The 26433-nt window shown below is 40.5% G+C and overlaps 3 protein-coding genes and 1 long non-coding RNA gene across 7 annotated transcripts; 1 reads left to right on the top strand and 3 right to left on the bottom strand.

Moving 5' to 3' along the window:
* Window positions 1-203: 203 nt before the first annotated feature.
* LOC122829616 (uromodulin-like) lies at window positions 204-19189 on the bottom strand. 2 transcript variants are annotated; one of them, XM_044114332.1, is made up of 9 exons: window positions 19025-19189; window positions 18702-18812; window positions 3706-4236; window positions 3394-3587; window positions 1912-2063; window positions 1367-1609; window positions 1118-1277; window positions 770-845; window positions 204-685 (listed from the first exon to the last, which is right to left on the bottom strand). In XM_044114332.1, exons 1-9 carry the CDS (start codon window positions 19086-19088, stop codon window positions 675-677), a joined length of 1542 nt encoding a protein of 513 aa, XP_043970267.1. In that variant the 5' UTR covers window positions 19089-19189; the 3' UTR covers window positions 204-674. The 2 variants fall into 2 exon arrangements, with proteins under 2 accessions (XP_043970267.1, XP_043970266.1); XM_044114331.1 differs by lacking the exons at window positions 204-685; window positions 770-845; window positions 1118-1277; ... (2 more) ...; window positions 3394-3587; window positions 3706-4236 and adding exons at window positions 14709-15142; window positions 15227-15302; window positions 15574-15733; ... (1 more) ...; window positions 16368-16519; window positions 17823-18016 and having other exon boundaries at window positions 18171-18812.
* On the top strand, window positions 6836-11801 carry LOC122829598. Of its 2 annotated transcripts, XR_006370396.1 has the most exons (3): window positions 6836-10063; window positions 10691-11602; window positions 11689-11801. XR_006370396.1 is itself a non-coding variant. In XM_044114287.1 (2 exons), exons 1-2 carry the CDS (start codon window positions 7045-7047, stop codon window positions 11239-11241), a joined length of 3570 nt encoding a protein of 1189 aa, XP_043970222.1. In that variant the 5' UTR covers window positions 6836-7044; the 3' UTR covers window positions 11242-11785. The 2 variants fall into 2 exon arrangements, 1 of the variants encoding a protein (XP_043970222.1); XM_044114287.1 differs by having other exon boundaries at window positions 10691-11785.
* Window positions 12042-25781, bottom strand: slc26a11 (solute carrier family 26 member 11). Of its 2 annotated transcripts, none has more exons than XM_044114329.1 (12): window positions 25384-25618; window positions 25120-25205; window positions 23606-23825; window positions 23334-23512; window positions 23165-23237; window positions 22524-22635; window positions 22381-22436; window positions 21942-22082; window positions 21737-21864; window positions 12774-12873; window positions 12565-12698; window positions 12042-12471 (listed from the first exon to the last, which is right to left on the bottom strand). In XM_044114329.1, exons 1-12 carry the CDS (start codon window positions 25601-25603, stop codon window positions 12364-12366), a joined length of 1557 nt encoding a protein of 518 aa, XP_043970264.1. In that variant the 5' UTR covers window positions 25604-25618; the 3' UTR covers window positions 12042-12363. The 2 variants fall into 2 exon arrangements, with proteins under 2 accessions (XP_043970264.1, XP_043970265.1); XM_044114330.1 differs by lacking the exons at window positions 12042-12471; window positions 12565-12698; window positions 12774-12873 and adding exons at window positions 20404-21020; window positions 21114-21247; window positions 21323-21422 and having other exon boundaries at window positions 25384-25781.
* Window positions 25782-25882: 101 nt separating this feature from the next.
* LOC122829663 lies at window positions 25883-26390 on the bottom strand. The gene is made up of 3 exons (XR_006370401.1): window positions 26370-26390; window positions 26176-26216; window positions 25883-25942 (listed from the first exon to the last, which is right to left on the bottom strand). It is a non-coding gene; the product is annotated as an uncharacterized LOC122829663 (long non-coding RNA).
* Window positions 26391-26433: the final 43 nt, after the last annotated feature.

Here is a 26433-nt window from a genome sequence, read left to right as displayed (position 1 = left end):
TCTGAAGTACACTGATGACCCATGGTCAGAGCCCGGATGTGACTTGATGAACATCAGTGTGATCAGCAGAGCAAGACAAACCAGGCCCAGCACCACGTCGCCCACTCTGGCCTCTGGGATCTTGTGGACGGTGTGGCAAATCTCCAAACTGGTTTACCCACAACATTTGGTCAAAAAGATCATTACAAGGTGTTTTTTTTTTTCAGATTAATTTATTTCAAAGTTTATTTACTTAGCAATTACTTATGACATACAGGTTGCGGTGTACATGCTAGACATTACTACCTGACTCCTCTCCACCGGTGCCTTCATGCTAGTGCGCTATCCTGACCACTTCTAATAAACAGCTCATCATCTATGAACCACCAATCACTGAGGTTTCACTCCTTAAACTCCAGTACCTGGAGATTTACAACAACCTCACATGACTAAAGTACTTCATAATAATTACAGCATCACATATTGGTAAAAGATAGAAATACAGTTAAATTTGACCAATTAAATTTGACAATCAAATACAAATAGCATCCATCAGTTTAATTTCAGTAAAAGCAATTTCCCCCAAAACTCATCCATCAATCAGATCAATTAAACACAAACATTTTTCTTATTTCAACTGGTCTGATTAGTTTTCATAAGTGTCATGTTTCAAGGAAAAAAAGCTTGTTATTTCTTCATTTGCGCCCTGCAAATAAGTAGAAAAAAGAAGAAACATGATAATCGATCCCTTGTTATTAATTATGGTAAAATACTTAGTAGATAAACTTACAGACTATTGGTCCAGTGGTGACGGGCTTCAATGCAGCAAGGCTTGAAGCAGAACGCAACTTTCTGCTTTGACAAACCTGTGAAAAGTAAAAAAGTAAACCAAATAATTAATTTATTTATCATGAATCATAAACTACAGATGAAATAAAGAATGTTCAGTTAATTAATCCCCAAATTCACATCCTGGCAGGTTGAGATTAGGAAATATTTTCAGTCAACCAAGAAGATTGTTTCAGATAGAAAATGAGAAATAATGATAGTTTCTGCAATTAGTATTTTTTTTTTTTATGTCTTTATCCACATTTTGATAAAGCTGGCCTGTTGTGTTTAATTTGAAGTTTCTGCTCACCGGGACACAGTTGGAGAGTCTCTGGTCACACAGGCTCAGGCTACAGTGAAGATAAATTTCTCCATATTCTTCCCCCAGCAGGAACAACAGAGCAGTGAAACGAGCCTGGAGGGAGGAGCCGCTCTGAACCACGGACACCTGACGGCGATCCGAGGAGCATCTTTAGGGGATAATGGAGGAAAACATGAAAGTTTTAACCCGTCACTTTACAGCAAACAGTGTTCACGGAGGCTGAGGAGGAGCGCATACTTGTTCTCAATGAGGGGGTATCGTTCAGGGTCTTCAGGGTTTGACGTGTGAGTGGCAAAGCAGTTCTCCAGAACAACAGCCAAGTTTGAGTCCATTTCCTCCACAGAAACGCCGACGTACAACGGCGAGCCCACTGGCAGGGTGACCTGGCCTGCTGGGTAAGTGTCACTGTAGTTGGAGTCCAGGAACAGAGACATGGAGGCTCTGGGCTTGGCACCTGTACCTGAAATGTTTCCTTCCCACCTGCCAAGGCAACAACCATCTTCATCAAGCAGTCCAGGAATTAATTTGCCAACACTTGTTTTAATCTTGCTTTTGTGTTATTTTAAATTGTTTGAAAATCTTCTTGTGATTAGAGAGCAATCTATCAAGCTGATTGATATATTGCAACGATGATGCAGATCTGGGAAATTGTGAAGGATTTGGATGAACTAACACTAATTTGTGGTCAAAGTCTAGTGGAAATGCATTTTGTCCATTCAAGAGATAAACACTCCCCACAGAATCTACCAGCTCAGTTTTATTGATCAGAGAGGACGACTTACTCTAAATTTGGTCTTACAGCCACATTCAGACTGGTGTCAGTTTCCAAAGGATAGAAACAGGAGAACGGAAATCTCCTGGGAAGTTGGAAGGATTCATTGTTTGCTGAGTAGAGAAATAAATTGTTGCCAAAGACGGCATGTGTACTGTTGACCTGAAAGACAAGAAAATGACAGGTGTCAACAGGAAAGTGTGTTGGGAGAGAGGGGATAGATATGCAGCAAAGGTCATCGGGCTGTGTCTTGAACCTGTGATGGCTGGGTCACTGAGGCCTCTGTGGATGGTGGTCCTGTGCCACCACAACACCCAAACAACTTCTTTTGCAATCTCTATGCATGAAAACTTCAACATTCTTTCTATCTGCTTGGCTAAACTTGTTATTTACTACAAACCACAGCCAGTGCTTAGATATCACCTCCTGGTAACATCTAAGCACTGGCTTACATGTTATCAGAAGGGTAACATGGCAGCCCTTCTGGTAACATGAAATTTACCAGAAGGGCAATTCCAGAAATTACACTTAGGGCCATTTCTTGAATGGCTCTAAGTGCCTTCTGGGGCTATTATTAGAAATTCCTCCAAATATCCTGTATTGCCAGAAAGCTTTGGAACTTGGAAATTGCTTTGCAGAAAAAATAAGTTGCAAGGGACATCTGGCAAGTTCATGGAAGTACCTGGTATGCACCTGGTAATTCCAGGAAAGTACCTGCTAAGTCTCAATAAAGTAATTGAAAGCATCTGGTAATTTCTAAGAAATTTACAAAAATTATCTTTTAAGTCTGTCAAAACTCAATGGTAAGTTATGTGAAGTGACTTTTGTTTTCCAGAAATGAAAAGACTGTATGAAGCAGAGCAGTGGTGTCCAAAGTTGGCCCTCGAGGGCCGGCACCCTGCATGCTTTAGTTCTCTTCCTGGTGGTAGCAACAAACTCCTCGGCATGCTGATGTTCTTCTTAGTCCTTCTAACGAGCCATTATTTGTTGGTTCCTTAGTGATGGCTGTAACTAGGAACAGAACTGGAACCTGCAGCCCTCAAGGACCAACTTTGGACACCACTGAAGTACAGCTCTCCTTTTGACAATCTAAATACATTTTCTGCCTTATTATCTTTTGCCATTTCTGAACAACTTAATATTTTTTTAATCCATTTATTTTTAGTTTTATGAGCAATGAGCAATCGGCAGGGTATTCATGACACAGGCGTTTCTTTATTACTTTGTCTACAAAAATGGTATATGGTATTAATTTTTAATGTGGTGCAAATAAACATCATATTGGATCATTCTTCACTAACACACATGAAGAATGATTGGTTTATTGGCCCAGTTCATTGAAGTTGCATGAGTAATCTTCTACCTAGTTCTCCACTAGTGACCCAACAAGATAACACAGATGATGGTCTCTGAGTTTAACCCTTTGACTGGAAAGTATGATAGTGACGAGATAAGAATCCAACACAAACAGCAAAAAATGAAAGATTTTTACCGTCAGTATATTTCCACAGGCACCGGCTCGAGCCTCCACCTCGTATATCACAACATCCCCTTGAACTTTGAACCTTGAGCAGCTGCGAGCAGCAAAGTGGCCAGAGAATGGATCCAAACCAAGAGACTGCATGCCATTGAGATCCAGTCCTACTTGGAGTTTATCTCGGCCACAAGTAAGATGTACGAAGGGCTCTTTGAAAAAACAGAAGAATAACTTTTTCCATAATATTGACTGATATAAAAATTCACTTACACTTTTACACACAGCATTAGAATTAATATATGCAAAAATTGTGTAACATTATTTCACCTTCACAGACAACACCAGCGTCCTCAAAGTGAACACAGTTATTATATCCAAACCCTAGATGTTGACATTCTGATAGCTGCCGTTCATTTCCTTCACACCTCACGTCATCCAGCCATATGGGCCCAGTTCCCTGTCCAAAATGTTCACTTGATGTTGCTGAAATGACTCTTCCGCAGCCCAGCTGTCGACACACCACCTGAGCATTAATGTTGTCCCAGATGTCATCACACACTGTCCCCCACTGTCCATCGTGAAAGATTTCCACTCTGCCGGAGCAACGCCTTCCTCCATTGGCCAGTCGGAGCTCTCCCTCAAAGAGACCTGGTCTGTTGTTGGAGGAAGCCTGCAGGCATTCATAGGACCCTGGTCTGTTAGAGCAAATCTGATGCGCTGGGCACGGGGAGCTCTGTTGAGAGCACTCATCAATGTCAACACAGCCGAGGTCTGGAGACCATCGATAACCTCCCTCACAGCAGGGAGAGTTGTTGCAGAGATTTCTATCGTAGCAGGTCAGACCATCACCAACAAAACCATCTCTACAAACACAAAAGAAGAATGTTTTGGGGAAAGAGTCTTCACTTTTTGTGAAATCCCAGCAGGAGGCTTCAACGTGGCAAGAATCACAGCTGGTGACAGATATTGCTGCAAAAAAATCAAAGTAGAAGGTTATCAAGATGTACGTAGATGTTATTAGGTGAAACACTCCACCAGTTAGACATATCACATACATTTTTTGTTGAATGAGAATTAATTTTCCATCAATTTTTTTTTTAAACATATTTTTATTTTTGTCTTGATCTGCAACCCATTTGTATTTTTAATCCAGGATGGAGGGAAAAAAATAAAAAATTTTACCTGAAGTGGTTCTCGTCAAAATTTGTAAAAGTAGAATTAGAAATATTGTCCAGGGCACTTCCATCTTTGAAAAATGCACAGCACAGACCTCCTGAGAAGAAAACACTCTCTTCTGATGAAAAAAAACAACCTTATTGTTGAAACGGTCTTAGTCTGCAGTATTGCTTTCCTTACATAAGAAACTAAATGTCTGTGGACAGGGTGGGAATTTACAGGTCCATCGAAGTGAGGGGGATTGATGTTAGAGATTACTTATTAATCAAAGAAGAAGAAAAACCTAAGCTAAAGTTGTAAAACTATACAAGTTCATCTGATATAGAAAGAAAAATGTTATAATTGATAATCTGAAAAACAGAGGTCATGGTCATCAGCTCACTTCTTTTGGAAATGGTTAACCCTAACCCTTGTCGGCAGTGGGAATTGCTCATGGTACCACACCCAGAACATTTCGTACTCTTTGTAAGACTGACAATGGTGGTAATGCTCCTTCATGCAAAGTATCAAGACTAAACAGAAATGCAAAGATACATGTTTGAATTTACACTGTTAGTTAATGTTGTTGGACTGGGAGATATGGATAGATATGGATGGAAGGCATATGTGACCATAATTCAATGTTTTTTTGGCTTGTAAGTGACCCATATGGGCAAAAAGGAGGTAGAAAAGGAGAGATAGAAACAAAGCTACCAGAGAAGTCCTGTTATGCAAAGTGACTCCAAATGAAGATTTATGGAAAGACTGAAAATTAAGAGAGCATGGAAAACTCCAGCAAAACTTTCAAAAATTAAAGTCAGTTTCTGAGAAATGTGCCAAAATAGCACTTAGGAAATGCATGTTCCTCCCTGCAGAAAACGTCTTCAACTTGTGTCAATACTAAAAAAAAAAGCATTTTTTTAATCTTACACAATTTATCTGCCCATGATTTTATACTTCTCCCAGTTACTTCTTATTTGATAATACACCTTGGTCACCTGTTTTTCTTATTTCCTTAAAATTAATAAGACCAGAAAATCCTGGGAGTTTGTCTTTGAATGTGGAGATTTGATATAAAGATTCACTGAGATGACAGAAAAGGAGACAATATTAAACGTTTTTAAAATTTATTCTTGTTGGTTCAACAACTTGTGAGGTTCATTTGGCTGCAAATTTATGCTTAAAAATGGAAGAAAACTGGTGCATGAGAAGACTTTTTCTCTCAGCTGCAAGAATGTTGAAACCTGAGAAATGAACAATGTTTTTTCCTGTCAAAATGTAAGTTGTAGCTGCTGTCAAGGCAACTGCATCTGGTTTGTTGTTTTTTGTTATTTGATTTAAGTAGCAATAGTTAAATTTTATTTAATATAAAACATTAAGTTTGAATGTGTAATGGTTTCCGGTGGATTTGTGTTTATACTCATTAGGTTCAGTTTAGTGTACATTCAAGTGTGGGGGGGACCTTTTATTTTGTTCCGCGGACCATGTGTTGCCCGGGAAAACATTGGCTGGCGCACTTAGAGCCACATGGGCTTCAAGCTGAAGAAGCTGGTCACTTGAGCTAAGTTTATTCCTCTGGAGTCAATGCGGCTAATGAGGTACAGTTTGTTTATTTGTATCTTTTATTCATATAATTACGCCATTTATTGTGAATTAATTTGGGTTTGTGTTACCTTTGTTTTAGTTCTGACGGCATTTTTGGGGACCTTGTAAAACGTGTCCACAATAAATGGCTGTTGACACCGAAGAACTGCGTTAAGCTTTTATTAACTCGAGAGGAGTAATAGTCAGAACTCAGCCTGCTTCGTGCTGGAGAAGAGCGTAGAGAAGAGCAGAGCCTGTTGCAGCTGCGGAGCGTCAACGAGCAGCTCGTTAAGGGGTAACGTCGCTCTCTAGCATCGAAGGAAAGACTGCATGCACGGATTACCCGAGCCAGAGGCAGCCAGAGTCCAGGAGTGCAGCTGGTTAATCTGCCACCAAGTAACACGTTTAAAACAAGTTAAATGTGAAGAGGTGAATTAACCTGCTAACTTTGAAAGGGACTCTTTAAGTGCTTAAGGGGGTAAGCAGGTGTGGTCTAAAGCCAAGCTGAAGTTTAAGACATTTTTTGTCTGATGCACGGTAATTGTTACAAAGCTGTTTAAGTCAGTTACAAGTGTTTTGACATTTTAAGAGTAAGCTAAGGTACCTTAAAGTCAAGTTATCATTTAGCTTCACATGAAATATATTTTCCTGTGTTTTGTAACAAGTGAAAGAAGATTTATTGTTCTGTTTAAGGTGTTACCACATTTAAGTTCGTCTTGAAGATAGAAATGATTTAAGTTTAAAATACATGAAAGGTGGTATTTAAAGAGAGTTAAAGATACACTACATTTAAGTTTATTTAAGAAAAAATCATTGAAGTTTCTAAACAATTGAAAGGTTAGTGCTTGAAGCTATACATTTTAACATAGGAATATTTTAAGTTAAATTTAAGAAAACCCTTAGTACATACACAAATTGAACAGTGACATGGCCACGCAGAAAGACTGTGACACTGAAGCTATGGAGCTGCAGCAAGAGGGGAGTCACGAAGAGAAGGTCTCAGATACAATCCTCTTGGAGGCAAGAATAAGTCAAGCTGTTCCAGAAGAAGGCTTGAGGAAAAGTGTAAGGCAGAGAAAACTCACAGAGAAAGGCCAAGCGCTACATGAAGAAAAGGTGAGTCGGCTTCAAGCTCGTTTCAAGGTCAGTTATGACAAATGGAAAACTGCTGCTAAACAGGCTAAAAGAGCACTTGGAGCACCTGATGAACCAAGTCTGCACGATCACATTGTTGAAATCCAACATGCTTCAGGAGAAGTGAAGCAAGCCTACGAAGAGCTGCGAAGTTATGAAACACCTGATAGAGACACTCGTCGCAGAGTGGACACGTGTGACGCAGTTTCACAAAAAATTATAAAACAAGTTCAAAGAAATACTGGTGCAAAGGAAGATGAGAAAGATATAGAAAAAAGATCAGCTCGTTGGAGTGAAGCTGGCTCTGTGTTCACTTCAACAACCTCTCAAAGTTTCACACGGTCGAGTAGTGTACATTCAAGCCACTCGAGTAGGTTGTCTGTCAGAAGGCAAAAAGCAGCAGCAGAACTTGCAGCCATGGAAGCTACTCTAAAGATGATGGAAGAAATAGAGTGTGAAAGAGAGAAACCTGAAGAGCTTGAATTTGAAAACAAAGAAAGGCTTGCAAAACAAGAAGCAAAGAATGCTGAAGCCCAAAGAATGTTAGAACGAAGGAAAAGAGAACTGGAACGTTTAGAAGCTGCAAAACAAATGAATGCTGCCAAAGCACGACTCAGAGTTTATGAGCAAGAACTCAACTCAGATGAAGAAATATCGGATCTTCTGCATGATGTGGAAAAATCAAGGACCAGATCAGATCCAGTAAACCAGTCTCAGCCTAAGCTGACACCTTCAAGACTTAATCCAAGTGCACAACCATTTACTATGGCACAAGACAATGCCTCACGTGCACAACCTACCAGCAATGCCACACAGGAAGATGGAGTAGCAGTACTGGCAAAGGTTTTAGCAGAGTCCATTAACATTAACCGATTACCAGTTCCAGAACCTGCTGTTTTCAATGGTGATCCAATCAAGTACAAGGATTGGAAAATTTCATTTCAGTTGCTGATTGAAAGAAAGAACATCCCAGTGGGTGAAAAGATCTACTACCTACGAAAGTATGTTGGAGGTCCTGCAAGAAAGGCCATCGAAGCTTACTTTCTACTGGGAACAGACACGGCATATCAGTCAGCTTGGAACATTCTGGAGGAAAGATATGGAAGTTCATTCATAGTCGCTAAAGCCTTCAGAGATAAGCTCTCATCATGGCCGAAAATTGGAGCAAAAGACTGCGCTGAACTAAGAGAGTTCTCAGATTTTCTCAGAGGTTGTGAAGCAGCAATGTCTCAGATAAAGAGTCTTGAGGTTCTAAATGACTGTAGTGAGAACCAGAGAATGCTCAATAAGCTGCCTGATTGGCTTACAGCAAGATGGAATAGGCAAGTCATTCAGATTGAAGAGGAGACAGGTTCATTTCCAACCTTCAGCAACTTTGTTGACTTTGTCACAAGAGAAGCTAAAATAGCATATAACCCAGTGACATCGCTACATGCACTCAAAGCAAATGACTCGGAGAAAGTAAAAACTTTAAAAGCTCGAAGTGTCGGTGCTAATGCATTTGCAAGCAGCACAGAAGAGAGAACAGAAACAAACAAATGTGTTTTCTGTGAAAGATTAAATCACAACATTCAGACATGTCGGAAGTTTATGGAGAAAGCCATAGCTGAAAGAGTGAAGTTTGTGAAATTAAAAGGACTATGTTTTGGATGTCTCAGTTTTGGACACCAATCCAAGAAATGTGAAAGGAGAAGTATTTGTAACACCTGTAAGAGAAAACACCCAACATGTTTACATGAAGAACGAGACAAAGAGTTCAGAAGAAATAAGGACTGTGATAAAGAACAAAGGGAAGTCAAAGAAAGCAAAGAACAAGGTAAAGAAACATCAAGTGAAGCAATCTCAAACCGTGTCATACAAGGTGATAAGACCGATCTTACATCTACAATGATTCCAGTTTGGTTATCCACAGCAAGCAAACCAGACCAGGAAATGCTAGTACACGCCCTTCTGGATAGTCAAAGCGACACTACATTTGTTCTCAAAGAAAAGGCAGATGCTCTGGACACAGAAAAAAGAGATGTACAGTTAAAGCTCTCTACATTGTCATCTAAAGATTCTGTTGTTCCAAGTCAAAGGCTCTCAGGGCTACAAATCAGAGGTTTTTACTCTTCAAAGAGAATCCCTCTTCCTATGACATATACTAGAGAATTTATTCCTGCCAATTTAAGCCATATCCCCACCCCAAAGACAGCAAGAGCATGGCCTCACCTGGAGTACCTTGCTGAAGAGATTGCCCCTTTGATTGAATGCGATGTTGCTTTGTTAATAGGTTATAACTGTTCACAAGCATTGGTACCAAGAGAAGTTGTCTCAGGAAAGGACAATGAGCCCTTTGCTCAAAAGACAGACCTCGGCTGGACAATAGTCAGAGGTGTCGATCATTGTGTTGACTATGGAGACATTATTGGATGTAGTCACAGGATAATTGTCAAGGAAGTGACACCCAATCCACCATCTGATCAGCTATCTAAAGAGGTGCACTTTATTTGTCACACTCAGGTCAAAGAGGTTTTCATGCCATCAGATGTTATTAAAGTTCTCGAATCTGATTTTAATGAAAGGAAAGTGGAAGATTCTCATCTCTCTCAAGAGGATTTACGCTTTATTTCCATAATGGAGGATGGAGTGAAAATTCAAGAAGATGGACATTGTGAGCTACCTTTACCATTTAAGGAAGATAGACCGATTCTACCAAACAACAAGAGCTGTGCAGAACACAGACTCAAGTGTCTCAAGAAGAGATTTGGAAAGGATAAACAATATCACAGTGACTATGTGAAGTTTATGAATGAAACAATAGAGTGTGGAGATGCAGTACAGGTGCCTCCTGAAGAACTGCACAAACACCCAGCATGGTACATACCTCACCATGGGGTTTACCATCCCCAAAAACCGGGAAAAATAAGAGTGGTGTTCGATTGTTCAGCAAAGTATGAAGGAGTCTCATTGAACGATCACCTGTTGACAGGACCAGAGTTAACCAACACACTTGTAGGAGTCCTGTGCAGATTCCGAAAAGGACAAGTAGCAGTGATGTGCGACATCAAACGCATGTTTCATCAATTCAGAGTCAGAGTAGAAGATCAAGACTATTTTCGCTTCCTGTGGTGGGATGATGGAGATTTCCATTCCACTCCATCGGTCTACCGCATGCGTGTCCACCTGTTTGGAGCTGCCTCATCACCAGCCTGTGCCAACTTCGGTCTCAAGTACATTGCAGCACAGGGTCAAGGACAGTTTAGTGAAGCGACAACAAAATTTATTGAAAGAAATTTTTATGTGGACGATGGGTTGATCAGTTTTCACTCAGAAAAAGAAGCAGTTCATCTGGTGAATGAAGCAAAGCAACTCTGTCAAACTGGGAAACTACAACTTAACAAGTTTGTTTCCAACAGTACTCAAGTACTCAACTCACTTCCCAAAGAAGACTGTGCAGATACAGTAAAATCTCAAGATCTTGCACTTGGTGAGCAACAGACGGACAGAGCTCTAGGTATTAAGTGGTGTGTTGCCTCTGATCATTTCCAGTTTCAAGTAGTTGTGAAGGAGCACCCACTTTCCAGAAGAGGAGTGTTGTCGACTGTGGCCTCCATCTTCGACCCACTTGGACTTGTGGCGCCTTTCGTTTTACTCGGCAAGCAAATATTACAGCAGATGTGTCGTGACAAGGCAGATTGGGATACACCACTCTCAAGTGAACTCAAGCCACGGTGGGAGTCCTGGCTGTCAGATGTCAAGAACCTTGCAGATGTTAAAATCGATCGTTGTTACCTTCCTAATGATTTCAAAGCAGTTCAGAAGTATGAACTCCACTATTTTTCAGATGCAAGTGTCACAGCAGTTTATCCAAGTGAAGATGGATGTGTGCGGAAGGTGCAGTTATTGGTCAGTGACTCTACATTAGATTGCCATGGAAAAAGACTCGCCAAACAAATACACTTAGACAGGCCTATACATAAGACAGTCACATTGTTAGAAGCAGGATAGACCCACTCATGAGTTTATAATAGAAATCACAAGTGATTTGGTGGGAGTGTAGCTGCTGTCAAGGCAACTGCATCTGGTTTGTTGTTTTTTGTTATTTGATTTAAGTAGCAATAGTTAAATTTTATTTAATATAAAACATTAAGTTTGAATGTGTAATGGTTTCCGGTGGATTTGTGTTTATACTCATTAGGTTCAGTTTAGTGTACATTCAAGTGTGGGGGGGACCTTTTATTTTGTTCCGCGGACCATGTGTTGCCCGGGAAAACATTGGCTGGCGCACTTAGAGCCACATGGGCTTCAAGCTGAAGAAGCTGGTCACTTGAGCTAAGTTTATTCCTCTGGAGTCAATGCGGCTAATGAGGTACAGTTTGTTTATTTGTATCTTTTATTTATCTACGTACGCCATTTATTGTGAATTAATTTGGGTTTGTGTTACCTTTGTTTTAGTTCTGACGGCATTTTTGGGGACCTTGTAAAACGTGTCCACAATAAATGGCTGTTGACACCGAAGAACTGCGTTAAGCTTTTATTAACTCGAGAGGAGTAATATAAGTCTTTAAATTAATCTACACGTCATACTGCAGCGAGAACCTAACATAAACGCAAAGACTTAATAAAAAAAATTTGTTTATTTGAACAAAGTTCCAGTAAAAATATAGATATTGTCAATCAGACATTTATGTATTATTTCACTTTGACAGAACTTCTCCATCCACATAAAGAAAATATTTAACTTTTCCTGAAATCCTTTACAAATTAAGAAAACACATTATTATTTAATGATATTTTTTCTTGAAGCATCACTTGCATTTTTTTCCACTTTTTTTAATTCTTAAAATCTAACTTGGTCAATGGACGAAAAGGAAAAAATATAATAGATATTTATACAAAACGTAAAACACAAAAACAACATGGTGTTAAACTTCTCCTCAGACATACTGGAATGTTAATTTAGGTAAAGGCGATGGCACACATTTAGCAGATAAAATCTTAAGTGCATGTTTCTGGGAGGCTCCTTCGCCTTTCAGTAACGTGTGTTTTAAAAATCACACATAAGAAATGATCAGCTGCGTCTGTCTAAACTCAAACATCTCTGCTGGCGGAGGTCCATCAGGTCGGGTTTTAGTCGTCTAAAAGGCTCGCTGACTCCACCTGCAGCGCCTGTTCCACGCCGTCGGTGTATCTGAAGCCTTGCAGATCAGCTGCGAGGAGAACCTTCAGAACGGCGGGCTGAACCAGGCAGAGAGACAAGAGGGAGGTTAAAGGTGACGACTATTTACTCCACTAGTTATCAGCTAAAGACTGAAAGGACGAGAGGCTCACCTGCAGTCCGGAAAACACCAGCTTGACCTTTCTCAGTTTGAACTGCCTCAGCAGGTCCGTCAGCTCGCTGGTCACTGTGAAATCTATGATGCTCACATGATGGCAGTCCAACACCACAGACCTCGGAGGGCAGGCTGGTGGACAGAAGGTGGACATGTGAAGACGAGGAAATCAAGTTTTTCGACAGGACTGGATGAAGAAGCTCTTACTCTGCAGAGCCCGAGTGTGTATGAAGTGGCTCAGATGCTCCACAGCAGGGAAACTGAGCCCACTGCTCAACTCGATCACCAACACGCCGTGATCAGACACCTGCACAGGAAAGCAAACATGGTTGATGATTAAAAACTAGCTGCAGCTACAGCTCTGAAAAAGTTTGAAGATTTTTTCCCCCCCTTCGATGCTACAGACCACTGCAGATCATTGAAAAAGTGTTGCAGGAAAATCCATATATTGTACAATTTTATAAAAAGCACTGGATAACCCAAATTCCTCCATTTTCTAACACCCTTGTCCGTAGTGGGGTCAGGAAGAATTCATTGTCAATTAGGAGCTTCTGGTTTTTCAAATTTCAGCTCATTGTCTACCATCTACAACCCAGAATACTATTCTGGGATTAGAAAAGTAATTTTTACTCAGTCTAACTATATGCAGCAAACTCCTGCTTTATAAGTTTGATTAAATCTGGGAAAGAAAACCTGCCGGCCTTTATCTAGCTGCAGGGTTGCTACGATGCAAATGATCAAAACCCAAACACCTCCCATGGTTTCCGTCTCAAACAAAGATCGACCAGCATCAGGTGGATGCAGCTCATTATCTCTAATTATTTATTTCTCTTAAGAAGTCATTCTATTTCCCTAATTTATTCTTACAATAAGCAACTGTCTTATAATTTTTTTATTCAGTTTGGCTCTTAGTAGCATATAACATACACATATGTAGGTCTGTGCTGAGCCTTTTCTTTTGAACTTCTTTTGCTACTTTTTCATTTATACAGTTTTTACATCATCATTATTTGCAATAATTGTTTTGTTTGAAGCAGTTCATGTAATACAGCCCGCTGTACAGACCAGTGATACGGCGTCTACTGTATGTTTTCAGTTATTAATGCGTGTTTTATTCAACAATCCAAAACACAGAATATTTGTGACCACTAGGTGGTGCTAAAAAACAATAAAAGGCAGGATTTACGTTTGACTTCAGTTGATCTGAAATCCTTTGCTGCTACAGACAAGGACGTAATGCCTGGATAAACCATGGCTAGTCTTTAAAAGACTACAGACAATGTAGTGTTTGTGTGTATGATTATTATTGTTATTCATAATTTATTATTATTAGTAGAGCCAGCAGCAATTAGCAAACACCTGGTGGAACTGCTTATCTGCTGAGCTCATTAAAAGAGATACTTCTCAGTCCAACTCTGGTAAAATCATTGTTAAAGGGTTAATGGAGGAGCCAAGTTGTGATGGCTGCTTGAATGTGGAGTTTCAGAAAGAACAGGAGATTTTAAAGAGACAGAGGCCCAAATTACTGAGTCAAAGTTATTATATATGTATATGTATACATATGGCATTTTATAACAACTGAATGGTGCATATTTACTTGAATGTGCTATAAAACACCATGTGACTGGAAAACACATAATGCTGCCCCTTTAAAACTCTACCAAAGTGAAAAGGACTGTCCAGATTGTTATCAGCACAGAGTTGAAAAGCCAGCATATGTGGGGTATGGGTAACTTGAGTATATGTGAAAACAACATCAATGCTGGAAGGTACAAACAATTTATGGAAGAACATTTGCTGCCATCGAAGCAGAGTCGTTTTTGCCACATTCTGCACGTTTTACAACAGTGTGTCTTAGTCGTGAAAGAGTGCAGGTAGTAGACCGTCCATGGGAATCTGAAGTACACTGATGACCCATGGTCAGAGCCCGGATGTGACTTGATGAACATCAGTGTGATCAGCAGAGCAAGACAAACCAGGCCCAGCACCACGTCGCCCACTCTGGCCTCTGTGATCTTGTGGACGGTGTGGCAAATCTCCAAACTGGTTTACCCACAACATTTGGTCAAAAAGATCATTACAAGGTGTTTTTTTTTTCAGATTAATTTATTTCGAAGTTTATTTACTTAGCAATTACTTATGACATACAGGTTGCGGTGTACATGCTAGACATTACTACCTGACTCCTCTCCACCGGTGCCTTCATGCTAGTGCGCTCTCCTGACCACTTCTAATAAACAGCTCATCATCTATGAACCACCAATCACTGAGGTTTCACTCCTTAAACTCCAGTACCTGGAGATTTACAACAACCTCACATGACTAAAGTACTTCATAATAATTACAGCATCACATATTGGTAAAAGATAGAAATACAGTTAAATTTGACCAATTAAATTTGACAATCAAATACAAATAGCATCCATCAGTTTAATTTCAGTAAAAGCAATTTCCCCCAAAACTCATCCATCAATCAAATCAATTAAACACAAACATTTTTCTTATTTCAACTGGTCTGATTAGTTTTCATAAGTGTCATGTTTCAAGGAAAAAAAGCTTATTTCTTCATTTGCGCCCTGCAAATAAGTAGAAAAAAGAAGAAACATGATAATCGATCCCTTGTTATTAATTATGGTAAAATACTTAGTAGATAAACTTACAGACTATTGGTCCAGTGGTGACGGGCTTCAATGCAGCAAGGCTTGAAGCAGAACGCAACTTTCTGCTTTGACAAACCTGGGAAAAGTAAAAAAGTAAACCAAATAATTAATTTATTTATCATGAATCATAAACTACAGATGAAATAAAGAATGTTCAGTTAATTAATCCCCAAATTCACATCCTGGCAGGTTGAGATTAGGAAATATTTTCAGTCAACCAAGAAGATTGTTTCAGATAGAAAATGAGAAATAATGATAGTTTCTGCAATTAGTATTTTTTTTTAAATGTCTTTATCCACATTTTGATAAAGCTGGCCTGTTGTGTTGAATTTGAAGTCTCTGCTCACCGGGACACAGTTGGAGAGTCTCTGGTCACACAGGCTCAGGCTACAGTGAAGATAAATTTCTCCATATTCTTCCCCCAGCAGGAACAACAGAGCAGTGAAACGAGCCTGGAGGGAGGAGCCGCTCTGAACCACGGACACCTGACGGCGATCCGAGGAGCATCTTTAGGGGATAATGGAGGAAAACATGAAAGTTTTAACCCGTCACTTTACAGCAAACAGTGTTCACGGAGGCTGAGGAGGAGCGCATACTTGTTCTCAATGAGGGGGTATCGTACGGGGTCTTCAGGGTTTGACGTGTGAGTGGCAAAGCAGTTCTCCAGAACAACAGCCAAGTTTGAGTCCATTTCCTCCACAGAAACGCCGACGTACAACGGCGAGCCCACTGGCAGGGTGACCTGGCCTGCTGGGTAAGTGTCACTGTAGTTGGAGTCCAGGAACAGAGATATGGAGGCTCTGGGCTTGGCACCTGTACCTGAAATGCCTCGTTCCCACCTGCCAAGGCAACAACCATCTTCATCAAGCAGTCCAGGAATTTATTTGCCAGCACTTGTTTTAATCCTGTTTTTGTGTTATTTTAAATTGTTTGAAAATCTTCTTGTGATTAGAGAGCAATCTATCAAGCTGATTGATATATTGCAACGATGATGCAGATCTGGGAAATTGTGAAGGATTTGGATGAACTAACACTAATTTGTGGTCAAAGTCTAGTGGAAATGCATTTTGTCAATTCAAGAGATAAACACTCCCTACAGAATCTACCAGCTCAGTTTTATTGATCAGAGAGGACGACTTACTCTAAATTTGGTCTTACAGCCACATTCAGACTGGTGTTAGTTTCCAAAGGATAGAAACAGGAGAACGGAAATCTCCTGGGAAGTTGGAAGGATTCATTGTTTGCTGAGTAGAGAAATAAATTGTTGCCAAAGACAGCATGTGTACTGTTGACCTGAAAGACAAGAAAATGACAGGTGTCAACAGGAAAGTGTGTTGGGAGAGAGGGGATAGATATGCAGCAAAGGTCATCGGGCTGTGTCTTGAACCTGTGATGGCTGGGTCACTGAGGCCTCTGTGGATGGCGGTCCTGTGCCACCACAACACCCAAACAACTTCTTTTGCAATCTCTATGCATGAAAACTTCAACATTCTTTCTATCTGCTTGGCTAAACTTGTTATTTACTACAAACCACAGGCAGTGCTTAGATATCACCTCCTGGTAACATCTAAGCACTGGCTTACATGTTATCAGAAGGGTAACATGGCAGCCCTTCTGGTAACATGAAATTTACCAGAAGGGCAATTCCAGAAATTACACTTAGGGCCATTTCTTGAATGGCTCTAAGTGCTTTCTGGGGCTATTATGAAATTCCTCCAAATATCCTGTATTGCCAGAAAGCTTTGGAACTTGGAAATTGCTTTGCAGAAAAAATAACCCTGGTAAGTTGCAAGAGATATCTGGCAAGTTCATGGAAGTACCTGGTATGCACCTGGTAATTCCAGGAAAGTACCTGCTAAGTCTCAATAAAGTAATTGAAAGGATCTGGTAATTTCAAAGAAATTTACAAAAAATATCCTTTAAGTCTGTCAAAACTCAATGGTAAGTTATATAAAGTGACTTTTGTTTTCCAGAAATGAAAAGACTGTATGAAGCAGAGCAGTGGTGTCCAAAGTTGGCCCTCGAGGGCCGGCACCCTGCATGCTTTAGTTCTCTTCCTGGTGGTAGCAACAAACTCCTCGGCATGCTGATGTTCTTCTTAGTCCTTCTAACGAGCCATTATTTGTTGGTTCCTTAGTGATGGCTGTAACCAGGAACAGAACTGGAACCTGCAGCCCTCGAGGACCAACTTTGGACACCACTGAAGTACAGCTCACCTTTTGACAATCTAAATACATTTTCTGCCTTATTATCTTTTGCCATTTCTGAACAACTTGATATTTTTTTAATCCATTTATTTTTAGTTTTACTTTTAAGTTGCTGTAAACTTTAGCAATCGGCAGGGTATTCATGACACAGCCGTTTCTTTATTACTTTGTCTACAAAAATGGTGTATGATATAAATTTTTAATGTGGCGCAGATAAACATCATATACTGGTTTATTGGGCCGAATCATTGAAGTTGATTGAGTAATCTGCTATCTCACCCAACAAGATAACACAGATGATGGTCTCTGAGTTTAATATTTTGACTGGAAAGCGTGATAGTGACGAGATAAGAATCCAACACACACAGCAAAAAATTAAAGATTTTTACCGTCAGTATATTTCCACAGGCACCGGCTCGAGCCTCCACCTCGTATATCACAACATCCTCTTGAACTTTGAACCTTGAGCAGTTGCGAGCAGCAAAGTGGCCAGAGAATGGATCCAAACCAAGAGACTGCATGCTATTGAGATCCAGCCCTACTTGGAGTTTATCTCGGCCACAAGTAAGATGTACGAAGGGCTCTTTGAAAAAACAGAAGAATAACTTTTTCCATAACATTGACTGATATAAAAATTCACTTACTCTTTTGAATTTGTGACAATGCAGATTAGAAAAGTATTGGAAACACACAGCATAAGAATTAATACATGCAAAAATTGTGTAACATGATTTTACCTTCGCAGACAACACCAGCGTCCTCACCGTGATGACAGTTATGAATTCCAAACCCTAGATGTTGACATTCTGATAGCTGCCATTCATTTCCTGTACAGCTCACGTCATCCAGCCATATGGGCCCAGTTCCCTCTCCAAAATATGCACTTGATGTTGCTGAAATGACTCTTCCGCAGCCCAACTGTCGACACACCACCTGAGCATTAATGATGTTCCACAAGTCATCACACACTGTCCCCCACTGTCCATCGTGAAAGATTTCCACTCTGCCGGAGCAACGCCTTCCTCCATTGGCCAGTCGGAGCTCTCCCTCAAAGAGACCTGATCTGCTGTTGGAGGAAGCCTGCAGGCATTCATAGGACCCTGGTCTGTTAGAGCAAATCTGATGCGCTGGGCACGGGGAGCTCTGTTGAGAGCACTCATCAACGTCAATACAGCCGAGGTCTGGAGACCATTCATAACCTCTCTCACAGCAGGGAGAGTTGTTGCAGAGATTTCTATCGTAGCAGGTCAGACCATCACCAACAAAACCATCTCTACAAACACAAGAGAAGGTCCTCTTGGCGAAAGTGTCACCTCTTTCTCTGGTCTCCCAGCAGGAGGCTTCACCGTGGCAAGAATCACAGCTGGCGACCAGTGTTGCTGCAAAAATCAAAGTAGAAGGTTATCAAGATGTACGTAGATGTTATTAGGTGAAACACTCCACCAGCTAGACATATCACATACATTTTTTGTTGAATGAGAATTAATTTTCCATCAATTTTTTTTTTTAAACATATTTTTATTTTTGTCTTGATCTGCAACCCATTTGTATTTTAAATCCAGGATGGAGGGAAAAAAATTAAAAATTTTACCTGAAGTGGTTCTCGTCAAAATTTGTAAAAGTAGAATTAGAAATATTGTCCAGGGCACTTCCATCTTTGAAACATGCACAGCACAGACCTCCAGAGAAGAAAACACTCTCTTCTGATGGAAAAAACAACCTTATTGTTGAAATGGTCTTAGTCTGCAGTATTGCTTCCTTTACATAAGAAACTAAATGTCTGTGGACAGGGTGGGAATTTATAGGTCCATCGAAGTGAGGGGGATTGATGTTAGAGATTACTTATTAATCAAAGAAGAAGAGAAACTTAAGCTGAAGTTGTAAAACTATACAACTTCATCTGATAAAGAAAGAAACATGTTATAATTGATCATCTGAAAAAAAGAGGTCAGGGTCATCAGCTCACTTATTTTGGAAATGGTTAACCCTAACCCTTGTTGGCAGTGGGAATTGCTCATGGTACCACACCCTGAACATTTCGTACTCTTTGTAAGACTGACAATGGTGGCATTTGGTATTTGGTAAGTGGTGCTCTTTCAGCAGGTTGTAAAAGGTTTTGATTGAAGTTTTTACCCTGGAGGAAAAAAGCTGTTTTTCACACACTGAAATTGTTTGGTCCACATCGAGTGTGGGTTTTTTTTCTGTATGAAATCTCTAATTTGTAAATAGCGAAAGAAATCCTGCCTCCCAATATCATATTTATCCATTAGTTGGGAGAATGATAATAATGTGGTATCTTCCATCAAGTCAGAAAGCGAACGAATTCCCTTTATTGACCATATTTTGAAGCCAGAGTCCATAGCGCCTGGTAGAAACATCGGGTTATCACAGATAGGTGTAAGAAGTGATATAATTTGGAACCTGTCCTCAAGTTTTTGGACCATTTGCCATGCCCTCACAGTGTTAATAGTAATGGGGTTATTGCAGTATGTTTTTATAGTATTGTTTTTTTCCCCCAAAAAGTAAATTTTTTAAACTTATACAATTTATCTGCCCATGATTTTATACTTCTCCCAGTTACTTATTTTATAATGCACCTTGGTCAGTAATCATTCAAACACCTGTTTTTCTTATTTTCTTAAAATTAATAAGACCAGAAAATCCTGGGAGTTTGTCTTTGAATGTGGAGATTTGACATGAAGATTCATTGAGATGACAGAAAAAGACAATATTAAACATTTTTATTTATTTATTCTTGTTGGTTCAACAACTCGTGAGCTTCATTTGGCTGCAAATTTATGCTTAAAAATGGAAGAAAACTGGTGCATGAGAAGACTTTTTCTCTCAGCTGCAAGAATGTTGAAACCTGAGAAATGAACAATGTTTTTTCCTGTCAAAATGTAAGTCTTTAAATTAATCTACATGTTATACTGCAGCGAGGACCTAACATATAGACACAAAGACTTAATAAAAAAAATGTATGTTTATTTGATAAAAGTTCCAGTAAAAATATAGATATTGTCGATCAGACATTTATGTATTATTTCACTTTGACAGACCGTCTCCATCCACATAAACAAATATTTTACTTTTCCTAAAATCCTTTATAAATTAAGAAAACACATTATTTAATGATATTTTTTCTTGAAGCATCACTTGTAATTTTTTTTCCACTTTTTTAATTCTTAAAATCTAACTTGGTCAATGGAAGAAAAGGAAAAAAATATAATAGATATTTATACAAAACGTAAAACACAAAAACAACATGGTGTTAAACTTCTCCTCAGACATACTGGAATGTTAATTTAGGTAAAGGCGATGGCACACATTTAGCAGATAAAATCTTAAGTGCATGTTTCTGGGAGGTTCCTTCGACTGTCAGTAACGTGTGTTTTAAAAATCACACATAAGAAATGATCAGCTGCGTCTGTCTAAACTCAAACATCTCCTCTGCTGGCGGAGGTCCATCAGGTCGGGTTTTGGTCGTCTAAAAGGCTCGCTGACTCCACCTGCAGCGCCTCTTCCACGCCGTCGGTGTATCTGAAGCCTTGCAGATCAGCTGCGAGGAGAACCTTCAGAACGGCGGGCTGAACCAGGCAGAGAGACAAGAGGGAGGTTAAAGGTGACGATTATTTACTCCACTAGTTATCAGCTAAAGACTGAAAGGACGAGAGGCTCACCTGCAGTCCGGAAAACACCAGCTTGACCTTTCTCAGTTTGAACTGCCTCAGCAGGTCCGTCAGCTCGCTGGTCACTGTGAAATCTATGATGCTCACATGATGGCAGTCCAACACCACAGACCTCGGAGGGCAGGCTGGTGGACAGAAGGTGGACATGTGAAGACGAGGAAATCAAGTTTTTCGACAGGACTGGATGAAGAAGCTCTTACTCTGCAGAGCCCGAGTGTGTATGAAGTGGCTCAGATGCTCCACAGCAGGGAAACTGAGCCCACTGCTCAACTCGATCACCAACACGCTGTGATCAGACACCTGCACAGGAAAGCAAACATGGTTGATGATTAAAAACTAGCTGCAGCTACAGCTCTGAAAAAAATTGAAGATTTTTTTTCCCCCTTCGATGCTACAGACCACTGCAGATCATTGAAAAAGTGTTGCAGGAAAATCCATATATTGTACAATTTTATAAAAAGCACTGGATAACCCAAATTCCTCCATTTTCTAACACCCTTGTCCGTAGTGGGGTCAGGAAGGGTGCTGGAGTCCATCTCCAGCTAATGTTCCAGGCGAGAGGCGGGTTCACCCCGGACAGGTGGATAACCCAAATCTTATCAGTAATGTGTCACCTTCATCTTGGGCCTGGCCATGGCGTACAGCAGCAGGGCTCCGGAGACGGCCACACCTCCGATGATGCCGTATTGCACTTCCCAGAAGCTCAACAGGAAGGTCACCCCGAAAGGAAGCAGGTCCAGCCCTGTGGATGACGAGTCACAGCTTAGCTAACTGGACAGAAACACGGTAGATTCTGGAGAATCTCCCAGAGAATCTTACGATGTATCTTCCACATCTTTATTACGACACGGTAATCGACCATAGGAGCCACCGCGCAGATGATGACGGCAGCTAGAGAAGCTTTAGGGATGTAGTAGAAAGCCGGCATGAGGAAGGCCAACGACAGCAGCACGATCACACCTGCAGACGCACAAAGAAGAGGAAAAACAATTGGAAAGTCAAAAACAAACACAAGTTTCCATGTTTTAGTAAATACAGATAAAGGTTTAGCTTTTATATTCTACTAACCATTGTAGTTTTCTGCTGTTTCACTAACATGTTAGTATTTTTATATATAAGTTCAGATCAGCTAAGAATCAGGTTGTATTTAGAGGGTAAGGACGTTTCTATTATTATTATCATTATTATTATGACAGTAGAAATATGCAATAACGCAGTCTGCCACAAGAGGGCAGAAGAGTACAAGGATCAAACCTACTGGTGACGATGCCTCCAGCTGGGGTGCAAACCCCCGTCTGAGAGTTCACCGCTGTCCTAAGAGGAAGGAAGAATGCAAATGTTGACGATATAAGAGTTAAATAGAACAGTAAAGCACATGAAGTCAGAGGGCCAAACACGAACCGTCCGAAGCTGCCGGTGATGGGGTACGCCGACACGAAGGAGCCCATGATGTTGGTCATGCCTATGGCCAGCAGCTCCTGGTTGGCATCGATCCTGTAGTTGTTCTGACTGGCTGGGAGGAAACATTAACTTGATTCTCCATTGTTGCTGAAAACTTTATTCAATAAAAACCATCCACAACCAGCTGCAACTGTTGGATATAACGTGTAAAAACCCTTAAAATAAATTCATGTCTTATTGCAGCAGGATAAATAGCTGCATTAATTTAGAATAGTCCAACATTTATTCAGCTGGATCCTTTTTTTACTCTGTGGTATTGAATGTTTTGGCTCCTGGGGACCTTCATGGGACCATAAACTCTTTCAAATGGCATTACATTTTACATACGTGAAAAAAACCTCAAGATGGGACATTTTAGCAGGATCCAATGAGCCAATAATGATCAAAAACAAATGATCAGTTCAATAGTCATAAAGACAACCGTTGCCATGGGGATTTCAGTTCAAAGACCAAAACACTTCTGTGTAGAAATCTTTAGGGTTGGGCTGAGAAGAAAAAGGTCATCATAGAGGTTCCTGTACTCTGGATGATGATCAGTAGAGCTATGAGCTATCTTGTAAGAACCGAATAAAGGAGCTTACCAAACGCCTTGGCGATAGCAATGCTCTCCAACAGACCCATGAGAGGGATCACAGCCAGTCCTCCTCCAAAGTCCTGCACCAAAAGCGGAGAGAAAGCATGACTGGTTAGAGTCACGCAGCAGAGAGAAATGGAGAAGTGAATGCTACGGCTCAAACTTCTGCTTCTGACCTCTATAATCTCTCTGAAAGAGACGACGGTGCCGTTGGACGTGGTGTCCGAGGTGGGCGGAGGGCTGAACGGTGGGAGTCCCTGAGTCGTGTGCCCAGTGATGGTGAACACATGATGTCCAAAAGCGTCCCAGGAAAACGCCACCAGAGTCGCAGCCACGACCACCAGTGCATTACGCACTGATCAGGACAAAGAGGTGAAACAGCTCACATTTAGAAGTTCAACCAAACGGGTTTTTTTTTTTTCCCTGCCTATTTGAGAGAAGTACTGACTGGTGGCCACAGCCCACACCAGTTTCCTGGCGAATTGGGAGTAGACTGATGATTCATGGTCGGAGCCCGGATGTGACTTGATGAACATCAGCGTGATCAGCAGAGCAAGACAAACCAGGCCCAGGACCACGTCGCCCACTCTGGCCTCTGGGATCTTGTGGAAGGTGTCGTAAACCTCCAGGAAGAACTGGTGGGGAACGTCCCGGATTCCCAGAATATTCTGCAAACAGGAACCAGTTTAACCACTCGCAACACACACGTACACACAAGGAGCTTAAACCAGTTCAGCAGCATTAAAAGAACGAGTCTGAACATTCATTTCAGATTTCAAGCTTTGAAAAAACATGAAGTTTCATTACATACATTATATATACAGACATATCGACATACATTCTATATAATCTTATAGCAAATATCCAAGACTCTATATGCCCTTAAGTGAAAGATTAGTAATTAAAGTATTTTGGTTTTAGCAGAACCACCTCCACACACAAAAACCTTGAATTTTGTCAGTCCCATGTATATGCAAATCGCTCAATTAACAGAACATGAAGAAATATCTTCAGTTTATGGAAAATAATAAAACACTTTTTTTAATGAACAAAAAAATGGACAAAAAGAAATTCAAATCTACTTGAAAGTGTTTTCAACAAATGCATTTTGAATAGGCGTTTACAGCAGAAAAGTGCCCAAAGAGCACTGAATGCTCCGTTTAGCTTAGTTTAAAAGTCATTAAAATAAACTACAATTTGTCCCTAAATACAAATCTGCATCAAACTTGTGCCAAAATAATTTAAAAAGCACAAAGAATACAAACTCTCTGGTTTAAACTCATCCCCTTTAGCAGACAGACAGACAGCTGCCTTCTGCAGCCCAGACGGATAAAGCAGGCGTTAAAATAAAGTAACATATAACCAAGTTCCTGGCAGATGTTAATGTAGCGGCTCATTTTGCTCTTCCTTTTTGCCGTACTGTTCAACATTTTGTTTTCCTTGTTATTTGTTAGCGTTAATTCAAACAGCTGTTGGTTGTGCGAAGTCATCATGACAACAATAAGCTTTCTCAGTCTGACCCCGATTAAAAAAACAGTTCCTGAATCTTGTGATGAAATCTTTAGAGCCACACACAGCTATCAGAATATCACAGGTGATTTCAACAAGGCGATGCCAATCCACTTTCTGAATACTGACATGTCCCAACAGATTGGCTTTACGTTGAAAAAGGTTATGCTTACACGATCAGCCTATTAACCAAACTGAGATCATATCATTTCAACTTCAATTCAATTAAAAATAGCAAATAATATTGAATGAACAACATTTCTCAGTTACTAAAACTGAACAATGTTTTTGCATTCTGTTCAAACAAATTATGTTCAACACTTTGGTAAGTATGCCAATTGCACACGTACAATACTGAGATCCCACAGCATGAAGAGGTGTGACGCTGTTTCACAGTGTGTGTGTGTGTGTGTGTGTGTGTGTGTGTGTGTGTGTGTGTGTGTGTAGCCTCACTTTGACCTGGCCGAAGCCGATGGTGACTGCAGCAGCGCAGGTGAAGCCTTTAATTACAGGGTAAGAGATGAAATCCAGCAGGAATCCTGAGGAAAACAAAGATCAACAACAAATTATAGACAGAAACAGATGGGAGATTTTATCTCTGCTACTTCTGCCAGTTTATTTTAGCCAATTTAAACGTGCAGACAGCAAATTTAAAAAGAGGATCTGCGGTAACTCAAGTAACATCATTAAAGCCGCGCCGGCCGCAGCGTCTCTTACCCAATCTGAGCAACGCCATGGCGGCCTGGATGACTCCACAGAGGAGGCTGAGCAGGACGGCCCGGTGAGGCTGGCCGCCCACCACAGAGAAACACAGGAGGGACATGATGGCTGTCGGACCCAGTGTCACGTCCTTAGATGTCCCCAGCAGCGTATAGATGAAGCCGCCCATGAAGGCAGAGTAGAGTCCGTACTGTGAGAAACGACCAGAACACAACATTTGTTGTGACTAGTAAACATTTCTCCTCGAAAACATCTCAACTCACAAAAACTCTAATGCCCTCAGTAGTAGGATAAGTTAATTATAAAGTTAAATGAAAAGGATACCAGGTCTTAAAAATTTGTTACAAATGAAAATCAGAAAAGTTTGGCATGCTTTTGTATTCAGTCCTCTTTAGTAGTACTAAATAAAATCCAGTGAAACCAGTTGTCAGGAGGATTAAATAAAAAAATCAACATATTTAGGAATGTGTATATGACTGGAGAATTAAAGGACTCACAGTGAGTTCAGGGTTTCGTCAGCTTTGGGTCGTTTGGTTTTCCTGCTGTGATTCCTAGCCTTCAGGAAAACACAACACACCTGCTCTGAGGGGATGCATGCATCTGCGTCCCTTTGTGAACTTCTCAAAAGCAAACACACGCCTTACCTTCAGGTGGAGGGGAAAAAAAAAGAAACAAAAACAAACAAAACTTGTCAGCTTCCTCCAACACTTCACATAGGTTATGCTCAGGTGCGTGTGACATCAGACAATCCTAAGATGATCACGTGACAGACAGGTGAAATTCATTTACCTGAACATCCTGACTGATAAGAGTCGTGTTAGGGAAGCTTTCTATAAAGGAATGAGCAAATAAGACGACTAAATTCAAAATGCCATTAATGTGCACCCTATTGGTATGCAATTTCAAAGAAGTGAGATATTAAAATTGAACAGAAATGAGGGCTGACAAATAATGGAATAAAATAAAAACAGAATAGAATATACCGCCACATTGTGCTGACTGCAAATCCACTTCTCTAAACCGCCTGAGGCACCTTCACGGCCAGCC

Source organism: Gambusia affinis, linkage group LG04 (assembly GCF_019740435.1).
Source record: "Gambusia affinis linkage group LG04, SWU_Gaff_1.0, whole genome shotgun sequence".
Taxonomy (NCBI): Eukaryota; Metazoa; Chordata; class Actinopteri; order Cyprinodontiformes; family Poeciliidae; genus Gambusia; species Gambusia affinis.
The sequence above is the reverse complement of the archived record's forward strand: the minus strand, read 5'-3'. Positions and strand labels throughout refer to the sequence as shown.